Raw genomic sequence first — 26079 nt, forward strand, 5'->3', positions numbered from 1 at the left:
TGCAGGATTACGAATATCGATATGATCAACGATAATTAATTTCGGCCACCGTTTTGGTAAAAGCATAGAAGTTTTCGGGAAAGACGGTGAAAAACCAAAAATATCTCAAACCAAACGCACTTTATAAGTCGTCGGCAGAAAGTCGCGGGCCGGATGTTGCCGGCGACGACCGGCGACTTCATCATCTTCTATCATTCCCCTTTCTCTCCCTTCTCATCAACTCTTTAAATTTCTACCATTTTTGTATTAATTCATTGTTTCTGATCTCAACTCTCTCTAACCCACCAAGCGAACTACAACAAAAAAGACAACCCAGATTTAATTGTTCTCATATTCAGGAGTAGTAAAACAAGTAAAAAGAAGACGCAAGGAAGTTCAATTAACCATGTGATTCACAGGGGCGGAACTATGTGAAGACTAGGCTGGGCAGTTGCCCGACCTGATCTCCACATATGCAAGAGAAGTTTTTGCTTGGATACACTCTTGGTTATGTAATTTTTTCTACTTCAAGTGTCGTTGAATAATTACAACACGAAGACCTTAGATTAATGATTAATAAATTAAATAATGTGACTTTTTTGTTCTTTAAGATGTAGACTAATTTATAAAGATCTATCGACATTTTGGTACTCAATTGAGTTATACAATGTTACGTTAATTTGTAAATTTAAGTAACAAGATTACTCTAATGTTATATTTAGATTATTATGATAAATGTAAAAAAAAATCGTGATATGAAAGGATGTTCTTAAAAAAATTGCCTTGTGTTGTATCTTGTAAACCCATACATATTGTATATAGATATAGACGTTTACTTTCTAGATACTTTAGGCTTGCCCTGTCTAGTATGAAATCCTAGTTCCGCCCCTGGTGATCCATGTCCTCTGAAGCTAACATTGCATGATCTTAAAGAGTTTATTGTGTAAACGCATACCCTTGTGATCTCATCTTTGGCTAGTTTAACTGTGATAACGGTTATTAGTTCCGCCCCTGGTGATTCATCTTTGGCTAGTTTAACTGTGATAACGGTTATTAGTTGGTTAAATTACTACATAACCACACGTTTCTTACTCTTAAGTTACTACATTTTTTGTATTGGTATCAAATGTTAGTTAAATTGGCATAAAATTAGTGTAATTAGTAGACTTTCTTTTAGAAGATATCAAGACCCACTAATTTTTATGATCCTTTATCCGAAAATTGAGGTGTCGATGCAATCTATGATTAGATCAATCTCAATTTTTCAATTGAAGAAAAAAGTTCAAGAAGATAATAAGAACAAGATAACTTCCATGAATGCTCTGTTTGTTTATGGGTCCGTTTGATACGTTAGAGTGTCTGAGTAAGAAATTCATTTTTTTTTTTTTCTGATGGGAAAGAAAACAAGTGTTTTCACATGTGAATTGAGTTTTTTAAGTGTTTGGTAGGAGTGTGGGAAAACCAGGGGGTGGCTTTAGAATGTTATAAACTATTAAGCTTTTATGGGGGTGCCTTTAGAATTCGGGCTTCTCTTTTCCAAATAAATACACTGCTAGAGAAAATCTAATAAGATTCTAAAGGCGCACACCATTGCCCCTAGCTGCCTAGCATAACCCAAAATAAAAGATTCAGTCGTCTCCCATCTCCCCAATTCGTGATTCTTTTTGGGATCTAGAGAGGGAACCGATTTGGGAATCGATCTTTAGGATTTTTCTTCCTAACTCGGTTTGAAGCTTTTGAATCTTATTAGAACAAAATCATTTTTTGAACCCAACAGAATCAGAACAAGGAGTCCATGTAATTCAAAAACCATTTCTGTGTTTGATGAAGAAATTAGGACAAAATCAGAGCAACCCAATATGAAATTACGAAGAACAAGCTCATTGGCAACGAGATAAGTTTCATGGGTGAAGGTGAGTGAGAGATTTGTACGAGTTTTAGAGATAGAGGGATGCACCAAATCGAGTGTTTTGCTGGTTTATTTGATTCGGTTATCTCATTATCATCATCCCTATGGCTTCATCTTCTTACCCAATTTGGGAATTTTTAGTAGAGAGATGCCAAAAAAAATCAAGATCAATAATGTTAGTTTGTCGGCTCTCAATTTAAAAGGCATGAATAATCACCATCATCAAAGCCAATTTACAACGAATCAAAATCAAGATCAATAACATTAGTTGGTGAACTTCTCATTATCATCATTGCTAGGGCTTCATCTTCAGATATAGCAACTAGTTGAATCAGGTGTCATTTAAACTTTTCAGATATAGCAAGAGGTAGAGTGAGATCGGAAAGAGGACTTTGAAAATCAAGGTGTTCATTGTGTTCATGAGTTCACTATGTTTAGATCGAGAAGGAGAACGATGGAGACCGAAGTGTTCACTTGTGTGTTCAGATCCTGCTTTATTGGTTAATTTGATTTGCTTCATTCCTTTGCTTCATTGTGTTCTTGAAAGAGAACAGTGGGTTAAGAGAGGAGAGAGAACAGTGGGTTAAGAGAGTAGAGGAGAAAGAGGAACGTGAGGACGGGTCTGAGGAGAGAGATCGTGTTTTTGTGGTTTGGTTGAGTAAGAAAATCGTTTTACCACCTTTTAGGTGGTCAACTCTTTTAGGGTTTATACCAACCTTTTTTTCTAATAGAAAACGATTTTCTAATCCTTTTCGCCTTATCAAACAACGGAAAATGGTATTTTCTTATGAAAACGACTTTCCCACCTTATTTTCACACGTATCAAACTGACCCTAAATGAATTTCAAGAAGAAGAAAAAAATTAAGAATTCTTCCTAGTTATGCTTTTCAAGAGATAGAGAGAGGGTTTAGATCAAAAACATTGAATTAAATACCAACTTTGCATAAATTTAAAGAGTTGATGAGAAGGGAAAAGAGAAGAAAAAAATAAATTTTTGAAAATTGAAAAAAAAAATAAAGGGTTGACATGTTAGAATGAGTCTCGAGAGAGATTTAACAAGGCCCGGCTTTGGGGAATAAAGAAAATTCTCCGGGGAATAAATTCTCGAGGGAATCCAGATTTTTTTAAAGTTCTCCGGGGAATAAATTTTTATAGGGAATACAAAATACATTTTTTTGAAAGTTCTCCTCCATCTCATCACCTCTCTCTGCCACCTAACCTTCTCGCCACCTCATCATCATCTTCTCCGGCGAAGGTCGCCGGCCGGCCAATTTTCCGGCCGGCGACCTTCGCCGGAGAAGATGATGATGAGGTGGCGAGAAGGTTAGGTGGCAGAGAGAGGTGATGAGATGGAGGAGCCTTTTTTTATAGCTTCTTCTAAAATTAGAAGCCCCTTAGCAATAAAAAGAAACATAAAAAGTCAATTTTATTTGACTAGTTTTAAGAAAAATCTTTATTCCCCGGAGAATTTTCTTTATTCCCCAAAGCCGCGGCCTTTAACAATTGAGTCGGAGGAATCTCGAAGTGTTCAGGAATATTAGTTGAATAAATTTGAAAAAAAAATAAAGTTATTTAGATATTTATATCTAAATAACTTTGCAAAAATTTAAAATCCATCATTTCAGGAATATTAGTCGAACTCGATACTAAGAAGAATTGTCATTAAAGTTGGAAATATGTGGGGGAAAAAAAATTAATTAGGGCTTTGAGAATGATTGAACGAGTAAGAAGAAATGAATATGATGATGAAAGAGAACGATATCTACGAACGAAGAAGGTAAAATAAGGTTTCCCATCAATAAAAACGACCAAAATTATTGATTAGAAATCTCAAATGAACTGAACTTTGATCATAGTACTCTCGGTGCCTCTTTTTGTTGTGTGTTTGAATCGATGAAGATACTAACTATTTAGAGAAATTTGGCCGAATGTCCGATTCAAGGGACACTTTCGAATCCACCACCAGATACTCAAGTCGTAATTCGGCCAGAACAGTGGCCCGTAATATTATCTCGGTTGCATCAAATAAGTCACAACCGCCCACATGTTTTATATATATATATATATATGTATTAAATAAGAGGCAAACATACTTTTATTTATGTTTAGATTGCAAACCAGTACAACATATAATATATTTATTGAATATGAGGCAAACATCTAACTTCAGAAGTTAACGGAGTTAAAGAACGTTGTTGTGGAGCCCAATAATAGAAACCGATCTTATATCCTGTGAAGAGTGCATATCCACGGTTGATTAGACAATTTGCATTATTAGGTCCCTGAGGAGCAATATATCTAGCATCGTAAAATGTATTATTCGCAAATCCAGGACATCGAGCTACAAAGTTGTACTGAGTACATTCACAATTATTTGTCACTTCAACTTTGTATTGGTGTTGCCTATTTTTTGATCTCCTTAATATCCTTCTCTGAGTTATTGATACATCTGACGTTTTACAGTTAGCAGCTTCTACACCTACACACAATCACACAATGCTTACTTCCATTACATTCTGGTAATAACAATACGCTAATTGAACAACTACCACAGATAAACCAACTCGTATATGAACATGACTATTTTACCTGCATCAATGAACAAGAGGAGCACAAGGAAGACAAAGAAAAGCTTAGACTTCATGGTTATGTCTGATTTAACCTTGTAAGCGAGAGTTTAGTCTTGATATATCGAAATTGGTGAATGTAATGAAATAATGATCATGTATATATAGAAATCGAAGGATTGCTTACTAAAGGATTTAATGACAAGTAGTAGATGAATTAGACATTTGTGAATGAGAGAATCCCAAAAGATAGAATCCAAAATATCGTATAATTTATTGTTTAGATTTAGTATTAATGAGGAAAACCAAATCTAGCTTAATTAAGTTAGTACATGTGGCAGCTTCAAAATAGTGAACTTACCACCTTCAAAAGTTCTATGGGCGCAACCCAATATTGCTAGAGGCGTCCTCTCTCCACATGAGTTCTCACATAATTGGATATTTCATGCAATTCAACAAATAAAACACATAGATTTCCTTTTTGTAGCCATGGGATTCTCCTTCCGTGGAAGGCAAGCAAATCAGAAAACAGATCAATAGTGGGCAGGGGTAGGGGTAGGGGTGGGAATCGGGCGGGTATGGGCACCCGCGGGTAATTCTGAGTCAGGCTCGGGCGGGTCGGGTAAGTTTCTCCTCTGCCCACTCGAGTTCTCGGGCGGCCTTTTCTGAAATCTCCTATGATCAAAGTCCGCCCAAGCCTACTAAAGCATCGGGCAAGTCGGGCTTCGGGCAAATCGGGCATCGGGTTTCTTTATCTGATATTTTTCTACCAAATCAGGAAACTCTAAAAATTTGATATTGTTCAAATAAGCTTCTCTAAACAAATTGATACTAAATCTTTACAAAACTTATAAATCAAAAATGAAAGAAATACTCAGATTCCGTAACATAAGAAATCAACAACTGATATAGATCTATATATGCAAACATGAGACTTGGTTGTCTTCCACTTTTTTTCTTGTCTTTGTATGTTCTATTAGTTCTTCTTTGTTCTTCCTTCACATCAAAATAATCTTAAAATTTGACCACTACATAGAGATGGAAGATGATCCTAATAACTTATTTAATAGAGAAGAAGGTTGGCACAAGAAGGTCTAGTAAATAAGAGAGAAACGGCTAGAGAGACAACGTAGATTCTTTTTCGCTCTCTATGCTACCGAATTTTTCAGATTCAATGTGGTAAACTATTAGGGTTGCTTCAATGTGTAGTTTATATATCTTGGGAGAAACCTTAAATCTACTTTGGGCTTTATAGTGAAGTATAATCGACACTCAAAGTGATTGGCATCTATAAGCACTCATCGGGTGAGCATATCGGGCTCGGGTATGGGCGGGGTGGCGGGCAGAGCTTTTCACCCGAGCCCGCCCACGAAAAATCATCGGGCTGGGCGGGTAGTACCCATCTTCGGGCGCGGGTAAACATGACGGGTACCGGGCTTTCGGGTAGAATTCTCACCCCTAGGCAGGGGTGTTGCTGGCCAGATTTTTCTCTCTCTGGTCTCCCTATGGTCATCATCATCTCCCCTTCCTCACCCAATTCTCTTTCTCTCTGCACTAGAAAGAGAGTTCTAACATTATATTTTTTGTTACTAAATCATTTTTTTCGTGTGTGGAACTATTTTCAACTCTCTGAAGTATTAGATTTTTTAACTTAGTATGTTTTTTTTTTTTTATTTTTTTTTTTTTTTGGGTAGCGTGGAGCACATGTAGTTTGTAAACCCATGGAACCTAATTTTGGGACCATGATAAATTTGTAGCTACTAAACTCAAAATCGTTGCGAAATAAAAATAAAAATAAAATCATTTGGCAATGAGTGAAAAACACTTGAACATTATTTTCTTGATTACTATTCACCTTTTTATCATGTGAGGACAATTTCACAATTTCAAGTGAACTGTATATGGATGGTTTTAAGCCCTTGCCGAGGATTCTGACCCTCTCACCAAGGATTTCAAAAATATTTGTTATTCGTTGTATACAAATGAGATATAATCGTTAGTATTCTTTCTTCTTTCTTAATTATAGAAACAAACTTAACAATTCTTTTGGTAAAAATAAAGATAGAGAATATAGCTTATATTTTATAAAGACGGAGTAGGTTTATGAATTTCTTCTTTCTTAATATATAATGAGATCTTATAACCGAGGCAAGTAATCTTTTTCCTTAATTAATCGGCATGTTTTATGTACCAACAGTGTAGGCGAAGTGCCTCCCAAGGCACAACGATTTTACCTTTCTGATCAGAGGTACTTTTAATCGGACATCATTCGAACGATTTTACCTTTCTGATTTGAAGGACTAAAATGTAATAAGGTTATATTAATCAGAAATAATAAAAGTTCTTTTTTCTTCACTTGGTTCTCTCTTTTGATTTCGGCTTCTCCCAATCTTCCTCTGACTTCTCCTCTTCCGTTATCTTCCCTTCATGAAGTGATCAGTAACTACAACATCTCCGACGACTATTTTTACCAAGCATTTTCGTCAATGAAGAAGACATATATATATATAAGGGAAACTTATTGTTGCCACAATTCCCTCAACTGGCTGGAAATTTGTTGAAAAAATAGGGTTATTTCTCAAATGGCCCCCAACTTTGTGACCAGCTTCCTGTCTAGCCCCCTATATTAGCAAAAATACCCATATGACCCCCTTTTTGAGTTTCCGTTATAACACCGTTAACCAGTCAACATTTCTCTCTCTTCCATCTCATAACCTCTCTCTACCACCTCATCTTCTAGCCAACTCATCATCTTCTCCGACGAAGGTCGCCGACCGACCAATTTTCCGGCCGACGAACTTCAAACTTAAAAAAATATATCATCTCTCGTCTCTCTCTCTCTAAAAAAAAAAAAAATTTCATCTCCTCTCTCTCTCTCTAAACTCCGGGAAACCCCTTCGCCGGAGTTTAGAGAGAGAGCAGATGAAAAAAAAAAATTTAGAGAGAGAGAAGAGAGATGAAATAAATTTTTTTTTTTTTTTTAAAGTTTTTGAAGGTCGCCGGCCGAAAAATTGGTCGGTCGGCGACCTTCGCCGGAGAAGATGATGAGTTGGCTAGAAGATGAGGTGGCAGAGAGAGGTTATGAGATGGAGGAGAGAGAAATATTGACTGGTTAACGGTGTTATAACGGAAATTCAAAAAGCGGGTCATATGGGTATTTTTGCTAATCTAGGGGGTTAGGCAGGAAGCTGGTCACAAAGTTGGGGGCCATTTGGGAAATAACCCAAAAAAATAACATTTGTATGTAGTTCTCAAGGAAACCACATTGTTACAGGTTAATTTGTTCACAATATTTCCCTCCACTAGGGAAAATTGTATAAGAATTTCTCCAGGAAAATTTCTGAGCGATACTAAAAGACTTTGCATTTTTTGAGCAAATTTTGAAAGTTGAAAGAAGAAAGGGAAATAAATTTGGTGGTTGTTGGTTCGATTGAAAAATATTTTTTTCTCTCCGTTGAAACAACATCAGAAATATTTTGAGATATAACGAATGTAAGTATCCAATAGAAAAAGCAAATGACAATAGAAAAAGTGAAGTTGATACAACATTAAAATATCCATTTCTTGATTTGTTTTGTTATATTTATTAGGGCTAAACCAATTATTGATAATTGGGTATTAACATTTACCATTACTGTATTAACATATAATCACAGCCTAATTGGTTTTAAACGAATCATTAAATTTACCAATTCTTGATTTGTTTTGTACATTTTTGTGGTAAATCTTAATTCTTGTTTTGAATAACAGATGCAAGAGGCTTAAAGGTTTAGCCCTAAATCCACCAGTTTTGTCAAAATGTTCTGTGAATTCATTTCCCATAAGAGCCAACAACAGGTCTAGTTCTTACTTTGGGTTCTTGCAACTTTGTGCTGATGCCGGAAATAATGAAGCATGTTATACACTTGGGATGGTACTCATTTCTAAACCCTCTCTGTCTCTCTCTCTTTCTCTCTCTAGTTTCTTTCTTTGATGAAACAGACATCTTCTCATTTTCGATGGACTGAATATTCTACCGCTTTTCATTTTTTTTCAGATCAAATATTATTGTTTGAAACATAGAGATAGTGGCTGGTTGTTGTTGTCAAAAGCCATGGAGAAAGATCGTCCCCAATACTGTTCTGTTGTGTGTCAACTCATTGATATGGCATCGTGACCATAACCATAATTGTGTACCTCAGTTAAATGGGGATGTGGCTAATGGTAAACTGATAGCAATGGAGGAGAATTAGACTATTTTTGCTGAGAATGAGGCTATGTTGGCTAATGGTACTAATACCTTTTATAATGAAAATTAAGGATGGGTTATCAAAAGAAAGTATCACTCCCTATAAAATGTTTTTGACTTAATAAAAAATTATTTAGATATTAATTAATACCTTTTATAGAGAAAATTAAAAATTGGTCAACAAAAGAAAGTATCAATCCCTATCAAAATGTTTTTTCTGACTAAATAAAAAATGATTTAGATATTAATTGATACCTTTTATAAGATATTAATTAATACCTTTTATAGAGAAAATTAAGAATTGGTCAACAAAAGAAAGTATCAATCCCTATCAAAATGTTTTTTCTGACTAAATAAAAAATGATTTAGATATTAATTGATACCTTTTATAGAGAAAATTATTTAGATATTAATTGATACCTTTTACAGAGAAAATTAAGATTTGGTTAACAATAGAAAGTATCACTCCCTATTAAATTTTTTTTTAACTAAATAAAAAGTTATTTAGATATTAATTGATACATTTTATAGGGTTGACATGTTAGAATGAGTCTTGGGACTCTAAAATTGTATGGTTGACAATAAGATTCGAGCAGGGGTATGTTAGATATAAAAAAGAAAAGTTCACTAACATCTGACAAAAAATGAAAAAGATAGGGGTGAACGTCGGTTGGATAACCGACTTTTGGGTCAATCCAAAGTCCAAACTGAAGGGTTCGATTTTTTCAAATTTAAATCCGAACCAATCATTTCATGGTTTGGTTCGGTTACCGGTCCGAACTATGCATGAATGGTTTGGATCGATTGGATAAACAAACCACCTGTGACATTTTACCATAAACAAAATTTTGCATTTTCGACTTAAAAACATGAAACTAACTTAACTATTGAATTAAGTTACAATTCTCCACGCTATTTACTTTCTATTACACATGCATTAAGCTATAATATCAACAAACATGAAACTAATTTAACTATTAAACCTCAGCCATCTATCATTCCCATCATATATTTATATATATAATATATTAAAAAATAACAATAAATAGTTTGTTCGGTAATCCGTCAACCAAATCCATAAATCGATCCAAACCGCTCGATTTTGTCATTTTAACATCCGAACCAATCCGGATCACTATTGGATCGGTCCCCAAACCGTCCAAATCCGTTTGGATTGGATTGAATTGGTCTGTTCGGATACTAAATGAATACCCCTAGAAAAAGGAGGCTAAATTGGAAGCTGGTCATCTTTAGGGGGCCATTTTAATGAGTTAGTCATCTTTAAGGGGCCAAAATGGAATTAACCCAAAATGATGGTTTCATAATGCATTTCCGTCATTGCCCGAGCAAAGCGTCAGCAAATATTTGTCGAAGCAAAAGCTCGGTGGCCGGAGTTATCATTGTACTCCTCCTGTACACTAGATACTTTCTCATTTGTGCGGGAAAACCTAAGCGGTGCGAATTTCACCCAAGGGCACAATCTGGCTTCTGCCGTCTCAGAAAACTTTCTTCCTTTCATCTTCAATGGCGGAAGGAAATTTATCTTCCCGATCTCATGCTATCTTCATAAACACAAATCTCGATACTCATCTCGTCATCACCGTCTCTGATGAAGACACAGTCCTTCATCTCAAACGTAATTTCTTTAATTTCAAACTTGTTTACGTGTTAATCTTCGTTATTTCTAGGGTTTTCTTTGTTTATGTTCTACTTTCAGTATGATTCTCCAAATAACATTTAATTGTTAATGTCTTGATATCTCGTTATTTTGATATTTGGATGTCTTAGAAGAGTATATAATTGGTTATGTGTATACTTAATCTTCTGCATTTGAGTTAGAATTAGGGTTTTGAGTATAAACAACTGATCTTATTGATTTTTTTCATGGTTTCAAATATTCAAAAGATTTCTTATACGAGAGGATTTGTTTGTGTGTTCGGAGCTGAAGCCTTATGGTTTGAAATTTGAACTTCCAATTTGATGGATTCAACTTTTTAGGCAGTCTATGTGATAGTTCACATTGTTTGGGGGAGCACCTGGTTTATAGGTGCATGCTCAAGCAGTCAAGTTTAGTGGGCGTCGAAGCCTTTTGGGTGGTCTGGTGGAATCTTTGCCAGGAAAAAACCCCATACCGCTTGGGTTTTGGATTAGGTGTCAAAAGCGGGGACAATACCGATAACTGTTAAAGCATGGGGCATTACAGTCTAAATATTGAATTGTTGATTTGAATATTTGATGTTAATCTCCTCCAAAAAGGAGGACTAGTTTGGGTTTATATAAGTGATGAATTCTATTTTCCGTCATTGTCATGAGATCAAGGACTGCGCCTTCATCAGAGACGACGCTACCGTCTAAAATTGAATTGTTGCTTTGATGGTGTTTGTGCCAAAAACGAGAACTAGTTGGGGTTATGCAAGGGATGATTTCTATTTTCTGTCATATATTTTCATGCAAGCTTGTGTTCTGCTTAACACTTGTTTTACTTTGTGTTTTCATGTTTATTTTTAAACTGTTGTGAATTTTTTTGCGCAGAGAAAATTCTTTTTGAACACTGTCGCTGTTTTCCGGTAATTGGGGAGATCACTGTTCAATCGGTAAAGGTACGTCGCGAAAATCGTGGAATGGATATGTTATGAACTTTAAAAACATTATTATTCTTTTTCTTCCTTGACACGAAACATCTAATCTTCTAATTCTAACAGGTTAAACGGAGATCATGCTTTTACCATCTTTCTGATTCTATGATTGTGAAATGTGCCTTCAATGGGGTTAACAACACTTGGTTTCTTTATGTTGATGCTGCTTCAGGCCTAGTCGTGCCAACAGAAAATCTTTTACGCTTAGAACCTACCATTGATGGTGGGAATGAAATTAATTTGAACAAAGTAATCACTCTTGAGGGTCAGGTTTCTCATGGAAGTAAGAATGGAGAACTATCTGCTTCGTTGGACGCAGGAAGAAAAATTATTGATCCTAAAAATGATAAAACATTTGTGCTCTCGGATAAGAGAACAATATCTGGGAAACCGAAGAAAAATGATCTGGTTATGAAGACAAACGAAGTCCTGGAAATAGATACTGAACACGAGAAAGATGAATCGGCGCTAGAACAAGAATCTGCTCTGAAGAAAAAACGTAGAGTAGATAAGAGAATTTTAGATAAAAAAAGTTTCACCTCAAAGGAGGATCTTTATAAAGGAAATGTTGCTGGACTTTTGGATTCTAAGAAAGAGACATCCAAACCAGACAATTCTTTTCCTGAGAAATCTGCAGGAGAAGCTTTGCAAACTGATCCTGTTCCTGAGGAGGAATGTGAGACTGACAGGAAAATTGGGGAATCTCAATCGAATAATATATTTCTTGAGAAATCTTTGGAGGATCAACAAAAGATTACAAATGCAGGGTTATCAATAGCACCGTTGGAAGGTTTAGGTAATAAGAGAACAAAGAAAAAGAAATCATTAAAAGAGAGTAATAGGCAAGATAGTCCAAAGCAAGCATCGGAACACAATGAGAGAGATGTGGGAAAAATATTTGAAGCAGAAACAGCTTCTGATAAAACTGTCAAGAGTATGGATCGTGGAAATGTTAGTGTATTTTCGGGCAAGGAAATGCATGATATTTCAATGCAAGAAACGAGGGAAGGGATTACAGCCCCGGGCTCATTAATGGTTGCCCCTCATTGTGTGCCTGCGGAGCTTTCAGTTGTTGATAATGTTGACGTAGATTCTCATTTGGCTGTGGAAAAGAATAAAGATTTTGGAACCAAGATGGGTTATGAAGCAGATGTTGCAGAACAAGCAGTGGCATCTGGAGTGAGAAAACCTAAAAGGGTGAAGAAAGTTAAGGTTGGAAATGTAAAGAGCCTCAATTTGTCTTCAGTTCAAGAATCTGGTAACCCCAATGCAAACATTTTGCTTTTGACTGACACAGTTGTCCGAGATGATGCTCTCATTGGCACTTCTCTGTCTGATAAAACTGAAAAGAAAGAGAAGGTGTTACCACCAAGTGGAGATCGTGAGCTAATACCCTCAGCAGTTCAGAATGATGCAGAAATGAACTTTAAAGATATAGCAACGAAAACGGGGAAGCTCGGTGAGAAATCAAAAAAGAAATCAAAGAAAGCATCCAAGGCTCCAGACGGTGATAATCTTATTCATGAAACTCAGAAAAAGGACACCCTCTTGCCTCGAACCAAAAAAGCTGGTTTGAGAATCGATGATCGTGGCTGTGGCATTGCCAATGTTGAAGATGATAAGATAGATAAGGCTGAAAAGGCGGAGACAGTGGTTGGAGATCCTAAAATAAACTCTTCGCAAGTGTTTAAGAATAATGCAGCTGATAGGTCTGAGAAACAAATAATCAACAAAGATACGGTAACTCTTAAGTCATTGGATGCTTCTCGAGATGTGAAGGCTCTGAATAATACTTCTAAAAGGAAGAAGTTGAAGAAAACGGAGACCTCCGATGCGACAGTAAATGTCTCAGATTCTGGAGTAAAAAAAGGTGATATCTTTACTGTAAGATCTCAGCCTGAGAAAGCTATGCAGCTAACTCAAACCGCTCAAGGGACTGTCGATCCTAGTGACGATAAAGTTAAAAAGACTGGAGACACTTCGTATTCTACTTCAGAAGATCTCACATCTTCAAGTGATGGAAGCAAAAAAGAGGTTTTTGGTCCATTAGAAAAGAAGAAAAAGAATTCCAACTTGCAGAAGCCAAGTTTGAAAAATGTATGCGCGGCTTCGTCAGATGACAGAGTAGAGAGTAAGACTGCCCCTGAATCTCCCCGGCATCAAAATCCTGTGAATGATGTGTCTTCACAAGTTCCATCTAATCCTCCTGAATATAGAGTTGTTGAAAGACCTCGAGAAGAAACCTCAACAGATAAAGCTAATAGCCACATGGGCAAGGATGCTACTAGTAATGAAGGTGATGAGATCAACTTCGTCAAGTACTTCGTACCTAAAGTGCGCAAACCTGAAGCTGTGGCTCCAGTCAAAGGGCTTGTGGAGGAAGATGCTCAAATTAGAAAACCAAGTAAGAAGCTCAAAGCTGTTAAAAAAATAAAAAAGGTTAGTGAGTACTCTGTGGGGTCCACACTTGATGAACAGGAGACTGTTAATTCAAGTGAAAACCGAGCACAGAAACAGAAGCGGACTTTATCAGTTCAAGTATCTCTATCAAAGGAAGAGCGAACTAAACACCCATCTCAGGATAGGGTTGAGTCCCTGCCAAGGACGAAGGTGGTCAATGCATCTGTTACTGCTGCCCCTGTACCTCCCTATCCAAAAAGTTCTTATAGAGCCAACACTAAGCCTTCTTTGAAGGATAACAGTGCAGCCAGGGCAGATTCAAGCTCCGATACTGGTAGTTCAGTTAGAAGAGTTCACAAAAATAAAGGACATCATGACGTCCAATCACTAGCTACCCGTGATCGTGTAATAGCAAAGAAAGGTAACCAAATGGGGGAAGTTGTGAACAACTTGAAAAAGAAGAAGAGTTTGTTAGCCACCTCAAAGACGATTTTTGAGGACAGTAGCGCAGAAACTTCTCAAGATGAAGGTGAAGTAAACAATTCAGAGGCCAGCACCAGAACTCCTTCATATAATTCACCCTCATCTGAATCTTCTGAAGGGGAGGATGACGTCGATCTGGATTCAGTGGGAAACGGTAATTACTGTCTTTTGGTTAATTAAATGCATATCTATGACACTGATGGTCTATTAAACCCTTCTCAGATCTCAATAGTTCTTTTGAATCATAGTCCACAAGCCAATTAGAAATATAAGCTGAATATATATATAAATATATATGTTTGTATTTATACACCCATACCCATGTATATATCCCGTATATTCCCATATACACTAGACTGTTTTGAGCTGGTCATGTTAATCTCGCATCTCCTAGTCTTATTGGTTGTGTTCTCCCTTTGTCAGGGGTCACTCCTTACATGGAGGACTGATGGTGTGTTGCTATAGTTTCTTACGAGACCTACTAATTAGCAACTCTCTTAATAATCTTGATACTGTGACAAGTATTTCGAGAGCCTTCATGCATCGTAACTCGTTTTCATTTATTCTTTAGCATGGAGCATCCATAACAAGTTGTCTATGTTATCTTTTTTTTTTTTTTTGTTAAGAAAGTTGTCTATGTTATCTGGTAAGGCCAAATATTTCGTCTCCCACAGACGTCTTTCTCTTTTCTGATTGTTTTTAGAATTTGTTACAGGATCTTACATGGGTAAGAGGAAGGATAATGGTGGCAGTGATCTAACAAAGTCGCAGTAAGTTCTCTTTTTCACTTTAACTTTTTGGATATATTCTTACACATTCTAGTTCCAAATCATAATTAACATGTGACATTAGGGCACATGTTAGAATGACCCATGATCTCGTGAGCATTTTCAAGTAATGCTCATCTTTTGCCTGTGTTAGGAAAACAAACACATATTTGGTTGGACCGAGTACAGGCAAATTTACAATCGACGCACTAAATCTGCGAACACTTCGCTTCTCCTTTGTATGGAAACTATGCCTGATTGGTTCAACCAAAAGACCAAAACTGTAAAGATATTGTACATGTCTGTAGTTTGATAGCAGCTCCATTCTACAAGTACCAACACAACAATAAGCCCTAAAATTTTCTCATTTTTAGGGGAAGATGATTGATGGTCTATAATGTACTATACAATCTTTACGTGCAAGATAGTAGTAGACATAAGTTGTAAGATTGAAACATCTAAGTTTTGGTATTCCCTTACGCAGATCTAAGAACATGAGTCTGGATTTTCTCCTTAGAAGCTCAAGGAGCTACAAGAAGGCAAAGTTCACTGCTTCTCAGTCCCAAAACGACGACACTGAAAGCCGACCTATCGATTTTGTTCTGGATACTCAGGATTAACAGGAAATACCCATTTGTGGTTTCCCTGCATCTTGTGTTTCATTCAATTTTCAAATCATCAATGCACCATTTTGGAGGTATTGGAGGCAGGTCTCAATATTTCTCCAGTATCTCAATACACCAGAAGAGACACTAGTTCTCGTGGAGGTTTCGTCGAAGCAATTCTTACCCTTGTTCTTTTGTACTGTTCATTTTGGGTTTCCTAGTAGGATAAGGAAGACAATCTACTAACATTTTCGGATACAGTTTGCAAGTAGTGAAAGTGTACTGAAATTAGTACTCAATAGGTTTGTTTTTGAGAATTGTAGTTGTTTGAAATGAGTTTTAACTCCCAAATTTTGTTGTAATGGGGGAATATATATATTTTTTCCTTGAATGTTAGGACTTAAAGATTTGAACATCAGTAATGAAAATTACTAGTTCCAAACACTGTATTTTCTCTCTGTTATGTTCTCTTAAATGATATTTTTGCACCTTTCTCAGTCGTTAGTGTACTCATTCTCTCTTTCGGTAACTCCGATGAACTTTTGAGAAAAAATGAAACAAAAATAAAACCTAATGATGGGCAGAAACATCTTCTTGAAGCTATTTTAAGGTACATCAACAACATACTCCTAAAGGCAAAGAGCAAGATAAGGGCCGAAAATTCTGCGAAACATTGTTATATTCACCATTTCCTGTGGTTTTACACAATTTACATTTCAAATTCATAAGAAACTACAGACTTCGGCTAGTCTTCATCTGTACTAGTTTGAGTTCTTTTCGGCACGGAAAGATGTAGTGCAAATGAAACTTGAGTTCAGAATCTCCAACCTTTGCACGGGCAAAACGCGTGAGCCGTCCGTAAGAATTTCCGTTGCAAAAATGTTCACACCGTTTTACTCTTGTCTCCCTTGTGAAGCATGAAGTTCTTCTCTATCAAATGGTTTACTTCTTCTAGGAACATCAGCCAAGTCACAGAATTTCGACAGATTCTTCCGATCCTTGACCTGTTTCTTCTTCTCTAAGGGCCTAGGTCCTAAGTTCATTACGTCTATCGTTGCACCATAATGGTTAGCAGATTCTACAACAGCATCATAAGCCTTCGAAGACAGAATTAACTCTTCATTGAGAGCTCTCAAATACAACTCGTAAGCTAGTCTCGGTTTAGCATCTCTTGCTAGAGCTTCAATAAGCATCTCATACGTTATTTCATTTGGTGATATATCCCAATCTTTCATTCGGTGGAACCACTCGAAAGCAGTACTTCCCATACCATTTCGTGCACACCCACTTATAATCGCATTAAACGTAACAACAGTGGGATCAATCCCTGACTTGACCATCTCTTTCATTATAGACTCAACTGTGTCGGACTTTCCTTGACCAATATAAACTGAGGCCATAATCGTATAAGCGTATAAGTTCGGTTTAATACCTATCTTAATCATATGTTCCCATACCCGAATTGCATCTTCGTAGAGTTTTCCTTTCTCAAGAGCACTGAGCAATGCCCCGTAGGAGATAATTGTGGGTTTTTCGCCATTTTCGACCATTCTGTGAAAAATCTGAACTGCAGCTGAAGTTTCTGCTGCTTTGGAACAAGCTACAAGAACTGCATTCCACTCTCTACTTCCTGGTTTTAAGCCTTTATCTTCCATCTTGTTAAGCAACCTAACACCCCATCTCCAAATCCCTCTCTTCCTAGCTGCAGTTAATAGAACACCGAAGTGAGAAGTTATCAGTTCATTTGATAGGTTATTAGGTTTTGGCCCTTTATCCAGTAAGTCTTCGTATATCTCTAAAGCCGCCCACCACTTTTTCGCCTTCCCCAACAACCAAATTACGTGGTTGCAGACAGATAAACTAATCTCTGGTTCCCTTTCTCGTATTCTAGTATACAACTCCTTCGCTACAACGTGATGGCCTTCTAGTGTGCAAGCCCATACAAGTTTCTCATGGTCTACCCTTCCGGGCCTTAACCCTGCATAATCCATTTCCATAAGAAGCTTCAAAATCTTGGTATTCAAACGAACCCCCTTAACGAGCCACCGCCTCATCACTTGATAGCAAATTCGAACTACAAATCTCTCAAGCTTAACAATCTCACCCTCCCAATCTTCATCCATATTATTTCCCATCTCCCCTTTCTGATACTTCTCTCTGACATCAACATAGAACTTCAGAGCACCATTTGCGTCCTCCATTCTTCGATAAGCTAACAATGCTGTTGAATATGACACTGGGGACAGAGATAAACCCTTCTTCTGCATTTCTTCGAGAACGTTAAGTGCTTCCTCTGCCTGTCCTTGTTCTAAACAAATTGCCATTAAAGTGTTGTAAGTTATAACATTTGGAACTATACCATCTTCTTTCATATCTCTCACGACTTCTTCCAAAAACCCAAACTGTTCAGAATGTTTCAGTGCACCAAGAACACTATTGTAAATGAAAAGGTTAGGTCCAATCGAGTTATCGGTCTCTTTTCTCTTTCTCTTGAGCCACTCAAATATAGCCATTGCCGGCTCTATTTTCTTCTCTATCCCAAAACTTCTAATAATAGACGAATAAATATTAAGTGGAAGTTCTTCCTCCTCCAAGTTCTCAAGAACTTGTTCAACATCATCGGCAGTTTTAGCAAACTGTAAACTCGCCCCTAATGCTCGAACATCAATCCTTTTACTCTGATCATCACAACACTCATTTCCATTTTTACAAGTTTCTTCTTTTCCTCCAATTTCGACTTGCTTCTCAACTATCACATCATCCATACTTACAGAACCAACTTCCCCACCATCATATTTCCCAGACAACCCATCTCTCAAAATCGAATCTTCTTCGACAATTCTATTACCTATTGCTTCTTCTTCCAATGCCAAAGCCAAGGGAATAGATGAACAAGAAGAATCTCTCTTTGGTTCACAAATAAGTACAAATTTCAGTTTTGGGTACTCTGAGAAAAACCCATATCTTGAATCAAATTTTGAACTACTACTACAACTAAATTTACTCCTTGTTCTTGAAATACCTAGGTTAAGCTTTAAGTGGGTTACTGTAAAACAGTCCCCTGTGGCAGGCAAGACACTTCCAGCTTGCATTTTGAGATGATATTCAAATATGAAAACAAAAACCCACCATGAAAAAACCCATTCGAGATCAATAAAAATGAAAATTATTTACTCAAGATAGATTCAACATCAATAAATCACAACTGAAAAATGATCTCTTTATGATTGATATTTGAGGGTTCATCAGTTAGTTATACAGGAGGTGACATGAGTTTCTTACCTTTGGATATGATGAAATTTGGAAGGAAGAATTAATCAAAGTTTGGAGTTGTTTACTGAAGTTTGGGAAGAGATTGAAGTATTGGGGTTTAGGTAGCAGCCATTCAATTGGGAATGAAAGGTTTAAAGAGGGAGGGAGATTATAGATAAGAACTCTTGTGACAACCCGTTTAGAAAAAAATGGATTACCCATGCGGGTGTGGGCTAGTCCAGCCCATATGTTTCATTTGAGTTAGAAACCCAACATAGTAAGCCCATATATCTATGTGGGTCTTAGGGAGGTCATTTATGGGCTTGGGCTACTTCACTTAATACTTAATAGGCTAGTTTTAACTTAGAAAACCAACTTTTTGATACTATATTCTAATCCTAAATAGGCCCAAGTATCATTAATTCTTCATCTTTTAAACTTTTTCATTTCTCCACATTTTCTTTAGCATTTCGAAATTCCCCCCGAGATGGTCTCTCTTCTTTACATTTTATCGTGTTATGACAAAATTGTGGTTTTATGATGGGACAAGTACATATTTGGACTCCATGACTTAGTATCCTAGATCAAAAGCTGCTAACGATTCTTTAGTCTACTAAGTTAGTCGATTTGATAACTTAGTATCGTATATCAGAAACCGCTAACGATATATTTTGTCTAGTAAGTTAAGTTGGTCGATTTGAGAGTGTGACAAGTCAAAGATAGTGAGAAGTTGACCCTCACTCAATGCCAAACCATAAGGGGTTTTAAACATGGGGATTTGATTCAAGAGATCTTTAGCTTTTGATGCCTCATCAATATGGGAGTAATACAAGGATGTCATTAAAGGAATACTAGGATTCTGGTCAATAAATTTTTAATCTTTTGTACCATCTATTCTGCCATTGATTCTGATTCCGCCTAATACCATAGATATTTGTAATGAAATTATACGAGGAAAAATAATGAAGAGACAAACATATCAAAAGAACACGTGAAATATCAATCTCGTTTATTGGTTTTGTTTGGGCATGCCTCTGTTATTGTTAACTTCATATTCATTATATATATATATACACACACACCCTTCTTCTTCTTCAATGAAATTATTAACTAATAATTCTATATTTATGGGGAAAATGAAAAGATCATAAGATATCAAATAAGATTTTATAATATTATTTATGTGTAATAGAGTAGATTCATTTTTAAGATCCTAACTAAAGATCTCTTTTGTCTTTTTGAGAAACTCTTTTGATTTTTAGTGATTTTCATTTTTAAAATTAGCTTAGAACCCCCATAATGTAGAAATATTTTTATACAAGTAGCTTAATGATGTTTATAAATCTCTTATTAGCTGGCTTTATTTTGTGAATCCAACACAAATCCAATATTTGGGTGTAAAATTGTACAAAATCTTGTTGGATTTTAGACACACTAGGTTGGGTTTTTTAACAACATGCCCAAACCCACATTTACTGATTTACCAAATTTTCTTTTATTTGTTATTGAATTTTAATTTTGTAATCCAGCAGCCCACATGAGTTGATACCAAACAGGATAAGAACGGCCGATTAATGGATAGATTACCACTCTCAAAAGATTATTTTAACACTTAAAAGTGAGATTAATCTATGTTGTTATGCCTATAATACTACTTTAATTGGTTGTATTCAGATAGAAAAATTCTCGCATTAACAGGACAAGCATAGTCCACAACTTCTAGTTCTTGGTGTAGTGATTAAACATTCACTCCCAACACGTAACAGGAAGTCTCAAATTCGATCCCATGAAAATGGAAATCCAAAGTGTATTAAACTTTGTTATATAAGATAGATCTACGATTAGATGGACTTTAGAGAAGATATATATAAGTGTATAACCCCCTATATTAAATAAAATATTCTACCTTAACAAAGCCTTAATTATCTAGCCTTATGGGCTGAATACTCTGTGAATCCCCATATTAAAAAAAAAAATATTCTCGCAAATTTCATAAATCTCCTCCATTATTCTCTCTGTCTCATGTTCTCAACTTCTATATAAACACTTACCTCTCCTTAACTCTTTACTACCTAGAGAGAGAAAGAGAGAGTTTAGAGAGAGAGAGAGAAGATGATGTTGATGAAGTTTAGATCAAAGAGATTCAGCAAGAGCAGCTCCAAAGTGAGTAAAATTAGTGGTAATGAGGTCGCCGGAAAAGGATGCAACCCCACCGGAGCAAGTGAAATAAAATGGGAACTCCGACCAGGAGGAATGCTTGTTCAAAAAAGAGAAAATGGAGAAAGTGATGAAGGAGAAATAATCACTCTTAAAATCTCAACTATTACTAAATCTCATGATATCTCCATTGAAGCAACTTCAACATTTGGTAAGTACCCAAATCATAAATTTCCATTTTTCTTCTCAAATTCAAGCTCAATTTCAAAGTTTATATGCATCAAATTTTAATGGGTATTGATCAAAAAAACATTTTGATTTGATTTTTCAGGAGAATTGAAGATGATATTATCAATGGTAACAAGCTTAGAACCAAAAGAACAGAGAATATTGTTCAAAGGGAAAGAAAGAGAAGATAGTGATTATTTGCATATGGTTGGGGTTAAGAATATGGATAAAATGTTGATGTTAGAAGATCCAGCAATCAAATATATGAAATTAATCTCAAGAAATAACAAACAAATTACAAATTCTTGTTTCACAATTAGTGTATAAAATAATTATCATTACTTAGTTTTCCCTTTTCTTACAACTAACCATCATCAAGCTTGTTAATTAACCAATTAATTAATAATCTAATGTTTCTTGTTTAATAAAAATGTGTAAGCTAGCTAATGGGTTGGTTATTTTAATGATATTATTTACTTGTAGCTTTTTATGTCCCTTTCTTTTTGTTGAAAGGCTTTTTATGTCCCTTACTGGGCCAATGATGTTGAGTAACAATGTTACGAAAAATGTACATTTATAAGAACTATTATACTATCGGTTTACTGTTTTAATTTCATAAGAATAAATCAAAGATTTTTCTACTGAATCAACCCTAAAATTTTTGTGTTGCTAAACAAATTATAGATACATAACTATATAAAATAGACTTTATTTTCATATTCACGAGGACCATTATCCAATATAAATAATGTAAAAGTGCAAAATCACAATAAAGAACGGATCACATAAGGTTGTGGGATTGCCAATTTCAGATTGAACTAGTAATATTAAACTATTTCTTGTATTACTCTTAATTAATCCCTCTTCACGAACCGACCCTGCAAAAATCGGGGAAAAAAAGCAAAATTAGTTCAAAAAATAACAAATGTAATCAACCTTTGGCTAAAACTCTTACAAAACTTAAATACTAGGGCAAGCAAGTACATTGGCTGGGTGCCTTTATCGTTCTAATGGCATGTATGTATAGGAGATTTTACAATTTAGTTGGGCTTTGTAAAGCCCAAACTACAATATTTGTGGGCTTACATCTTCAACGTTGTCCTTGTGTCCTCAAGGCGCAATTAAACAAAAAATGTCACGGGGGAAGAAAATACAAAAATGTTTAAAGTATACTTGTGCATAAACCCTCGTGCATCGCGTACCTATGTGACTAATAAGACGAAGGGCAATTTTAACTTTATTGAAAGAGTATGAAGTTCTAGATATAATTTTCGGATGTTTAAGGGCAATGCAATAGGTGTACACAAAAGTGTATACTTGTACCAATATGAGGAAAAAATAACTTAAAGAAAAAATGAACCTTTAGACGAGGGCGTTTCTCAGCATTAAGCTTCCGAACTTGATATCGGATCCGTTTAGAAAATAGTCTGCTTTGTCTTTTCTCTTTGTATCTTAAAACCCTCGCCTCTCTCTCCACCATCTTCATCATCGTCGTCATCCCCTCCCCGTATTCATCATGAACATCACCACCACCAGCACTTGCTCCGTCAACTGCATCCATCCCCGCAGTGCTGCAACTTCCCTCCTCGGACGATGGTACCCTCCACAATGAACTTCCACCTGATGAATCTCCCCTCACCTGCATCCCCATCAACTATTTATGAATATCAAGTATGAATTATATGTTCAAGCCCTTAATTTTCTTCATTGAAGTTGAGATCTACAATATGTATTTTTTTTGTTGTTGAAAGATATATAATATGTACTTACTAAACGGCTTCACGTTCCTGTTCAAAATTTACACAAATTCGCTCTTATTAAAAGGCTTTGTCTCTCTGTTAAAATTTGCACAGATTAATATTGGCACAAATTCATCCTTATTGCGTTATATCTCCCTAATTTACTTTCGTTTGTATACAAATTTGCACAATATATGTACAGAGACACCAAATCTACATCTTGCAACAACTAAAAAACACCAAATTATAAATATATATAAAAACATGATTTTAAACCAAGGCCATCATAAAATTAGGTAAGAAAAATGAGAGTATGCTCGGTGCATGTTCCGTCCGAATTTCTATCGGCATATGTGTCCGGTCTAGATTTGGAGAGAGAACAGTTGTAGGAAGTGTTTTACTTTCTTTCCTTTTTCTAGATCGTGACATGACACATACCCTGAATGGAATTCGACGGGTATAATATCTCTACTGATTAGGTGAAAGGTTAATTAATTCCTAATCTTAAAAACATATTAAGAGATACAAACTTACATTGTCATGAAGATGAAGGATGTCAGGGACAATCTGGAACTGAGAGGAGAAATGATCTCCTCCTCCTCCTCCTCCTCCATTAATGTAGAATGAACCTTTATCAGACCAAGCATTCATTACCTCCTCATAATCAAGTTTCAATGACAACACTCTTTTCATACTCTGTTTTTGATCTTGAGAGTTGAATAACCTACTACCACTCATAACTTCTTCCTCCATTGATTCCTTCTTCTTCTTCTTCTTGTTATTTTCAATCACTAGTACTTCCTCATAACTTACCCATTTCTCCTCCTTTTCTTCTTCATGATCTTCATTCCCATCCTTCTCCCTCTCTCTATGTCTCAAAGCACTTCTCATCAAATCACTACTCTCTCCTCCTTCCCCGTCATGACGATAAGTTATCGAAGGCGATAAATATGAATCTTCTTGATGATTAGATGAACATTTCTCATCATGGGTACTATTATCATTGTTACCACCACCCCATAGAAGACTATTCAATGTTTCTCCTCCATATGTGTTATTAAAGAAGTCTACCATGATGTTATCTTGATGATCTTGATCTTCTTTTTCTTCAATTAGATTTTGTGGGTGTAGTGGAAACAAATCTAATTGATGATTATTGTCTTGATCATCCTTCTTCATTATCTCTTTCGAATCTTGAGATATAGAAGACTCCAATAGTTCTACTTCGCGAAGACTTACATATTTATGCGGTTTGGTTTTGGTTCTGGTCTTGGTCTTTTGCCGACGAATATACTTCTTTTTCTTCTTCAAAGAAGGAACCTTTTGAGGATTACATGAACTAGTATTACTCTTTTTAGTTTTGATTTTCTTGTTGGAACTCATTGAAACTCTCTCTTTAGGCTGCTAATTGATTGGTTTGTCTCTCTCTTCTCTCAATATGAGATTCTCAAACATGAAGAAGGAGGAGGAGGAGAAAAAGGGTAGATGAATTGATGAAAAAGTGATAACCTTTTTTTAGGTGGGACTGTGATTAGAAAAAAGGACAAAGGATGTCATGATCAAATCTAATCTAGTAAAAGTGACACATGGTGTGGTTCAATTGGAGGATTTCATGGATTGTTTTGTTATCCAGATTTCATTTCATCATCTTCTTCTTCTATGTGTGTGTATAGGTAAGGGTTTTTGTATTGATTTAGGGCATTAATTGGTCACTGTGGTACTATACGCCTAAAAAGGTCATGGGTTTGTCATTTGTGGTCGCTTTTTGTTTAAAGAGATTCACGGGTTTGGTAACTCTACAATATTCTAGACATATCTCTAAGGGCATTGACCTTCAATAATAATAAAAATAGTTAGACGAATCATGTGCTTTATTCAGTGAAGTGGGCACCCATCTCACTTGGGTATTCTTCCATGAGCCATCCCATGAGCCCAAGTTAAACACCGCATTTTGGGTGTCTTTAACTTAACATCAGAAGTGTTCGAACGTTCTTACTGCCAACATAGGAGTTATCTCAAATCTCTATATATAAGACTTTGTTGTTCTACAACTTGGGCTTGATTAACTCCAATACTTCCACCTTCTTGTTAGGTATTCCACTGAAACCCAAGGAAAATAGACATTCTCCTGACATATGTTGCATATCACAAATATTTTTTTTAACGCTCCAAGTTACAACAGTTATAGATTTTATCTTCGTTATTTACACCAAATCTAAGTATATGGGTACAAAATTTTGTTTTTGGCAGCTTCACAAAATCACCCGAAAGTCCTTGACACTTTCTAAATTTGACCATGAACTTATAGCCCAAATTCGGGATGCTCTCCCAAACTATGTGAGAGTGAGACTATTTCATTCCTTTTGTTAATATTTTGGGAAGGTTCAATTATGTGAAATAAGCCTAATCTATCAACAGAGAGCCCAACCCACTTGGATACTGGCCTAAGCTTCACAGGTTAGAACAATAAGCCTCTTCTCAGCTTGCTCATATAAAAATGCACTCAAATAACCAAGAAAAAAAGCCATATAATTAACACAGATATTAAGCATGATTATCTTCATGTGAGAGTTATATTAATTGGGCAATAATTGTACATACATGGATCCTACCTAATATCATAACCCAATAGAAGGATATGTTAATTACTTAGATCTTCATCCTGTTGAGTTGGTTAAGAGCTGGTTGAAGAATATTGTAAAGAACCAACCAAACAGAAGTGAACCCCTGAAGCAGATGGTGTAAAAATAAGGGATGAATCAACCAGCCCAACACCAAGTCTCACCTAACTCCATTTGAACTCCTCATTCTGCTGGAACTATAGAAGTAATGTGGCACAACTGTCGCCTTCGGCAATCTCCGCAATTTGTCGTGCTGCAAATGCTGCATCGGAAGAACTCAGGGCCGAGAAGATGGCACTGGCGATAGCTGTTCTGGTTAGTGAAGACGATAACTTGTAAGGATTAAAAGAGAGATGGGTTTGAAATTGGGTTAAAGGTTGATAATGTTCAAACAATTTGGATTGAGCATGGAAATTGTAGCTGCAGTTGTTGTTATTGTTGCCATTTGATGTTGAATTTGGTAAAGAGTTGGTTGCTTGTGATAGAAAAGTGGAAATGAAATTTGAG

The 26079-nt window shown here is 36.0% G+C and overlaps 4 protein-coding genes across 5 annotated transcripts; 2 read left to right on the plus strand and 2 right to left on the minus strand.

Annotated features, from left to right (window-relative positions):
• The first annotated feature begins 9996 nt into the window (after positions 1–9996).
• On the plus strand, positions 9997–16019 carry LOC147562893 (uncharacterized). 2 transcript variants are annotated; one of them, XM_086632205.1, is made up of 6 exons: positions 10019–10068; positions 10107–10320; positions 11217–11284; positions 11387–14357; positions 14919–14973; positions 15455–16019. In XM_086632205.1, exons 2-6 carry the CDS (start codon positions 10209–10211, stop codon positions 15588–15590), a joined length of 3342 nt encoding a protein of 1113 aa, XP_086488331.1. In that variant the 5' UTR covers positions 10019–10068; positions 10107–10208; the 3' UTR covers positions 15591–16019. The 2 variants fall into 2 exon arrangements, with proteins under 2 accessions (XP_086488325.1, XP_086488331.1); XM_086632199.1 differs by having other exon boundaries at positions 9997–10320.
• Positions 16020–16152: 133 nt separating this feature from the next.
• Positions 16153–18975, minus strand: LOC147562894 (protein LOW PHOTOSYNTHETIC EFFICIENCY 1, chloroplastic-like). The gene has a single exon (XM_086632211.1). The coding sequence runs from the start codon at positions 18665–18667 to the stop codon at positions 16469–16471; it is 2199 nt and encodes a 732-aa protein (XP_086488337.1). The 5' UTR covers positions 18668–18975; the 3' UTR covers positions 16153–16468.
• Positions 18976–20928: 1953 nt separating this feature from the next.
• On the plus strand, positions 20929–22138 carry LOC147562895 (BAG family molecular chaperone regulator 3-like). The gene is made up of 2 exons (XM_086632227.1): positions 20929–21195; positions 21316–22138. The coding sequence occupies exons 1-2, from the start codon at positions 20940–20942 to the stop codon at positions 21537–21539; spliced, it is 480 nt and encodes a 159-aa protein (XP_086488353.1). The 5' UTR covers positions 20929–20939; the 3' UTR covers positions 21540–22138.
• Positions 21906–26055, minus strand: LOC147562896 (CCT motif family protein). Its single transcript, XM_086632219.1, has 3 exons — positions 23486–26055; positions 22573–22851; positions 21906–22090 (listed from the first exon to the last, which is right to left on the minus strand). Exons 1-3 carry the CDS (start codon positions 24332–24334, stop codon positions 22067–22069), a joined length of 1152 nt encoding a protein of 383 aa, XP_086488345.1. The 5' UTR covers positions 24335–26055; the 3' UTR covers positions 21906–22066.
• Positions 26056–26079: the final 24 nt, after the last annotated feature.

The sequence above is a fragment of the Eschscholzia californica genome, unplaced genomic scaffold, assembly GCF_041429995.1.
Source record: "Eschscholzia californica isolate CP2 unplaced genomic scaffold, dmEscCali1.0.p SCAF_1, whole genome shotgun sequence".
NCBI classification, from domain to species: Eukaryota; Viridiplantae; Streptophyta; class Magnoliopsida; order Ranunculales; family Papaveraceae; genus Eschscholzia; species Eschscholzia californica.

Bases quoted from the DNA above. Each gene is read 5' to 3' on its own strand.
- LOC147562894 (XM_086632211.1), bottom strand. From the start codon at position 18,667: ATGCAAGCTGGAAGTGTCTTGCCTGCCACAGGGGACTGTTTTACAGTA.
- LOC147562896 (XM_086632219.1), bottom strand. From the start codon at position 24,334: ATGAGTTCCAACAAGAAAATCAAAACTAAAAAGAGTAATACTAGTTCA. The intron at 22,852-23,485 runs GTAAGTTTGTAT...ATGGGGATGCAG, and splicing joins TCCTTCATCTTCATGACAAT to GTGAGGGGAGATTCATCAGG. The intron at 22,091-22,572 runs GTTCATTTTTTC...CGATTTTTGCAG, and splicing joins AGAAACGCCCTCGTCTAAAG to GGTCGGTTCGTGAAGAGGGA.
- LOC147562895 (XM_086632227.1), top strand. From the start codon at position 20,940: ATGATGTTGATGAAGTTTAGATCAAAGAGATTCAGCAAGAGCAGCTCC. The intron at 21,196-21,315 runs GTAAGTACCCAA...TTGATTTTTCAG, and splicing joins TGAAGCAACTTCAACATTTG to GAGAATTGAAGATGATATTA.
- LOC147562893 (XM_086632199.1), top strand. From the start codon at position 10,209: ATGGCGGAAGGAAATTTATCTTCCCGATCTCATGCTATCTTCATAAAC. The intron at 14,358-14,918 runs GTAATTACTGTC...AATTTGTTACAG, and splicing joins TCTGGATTCAGTGGGAAACG to GATCTTACATGGGTAAGAGG. The intron at 14,974-15,454 runs GTAAGTTCTCTT...TCCCTTACGCAG, and splicing joins AGTGATCTAACAAAGTCGCA to ATCTAAGAACATGAGTCTGG.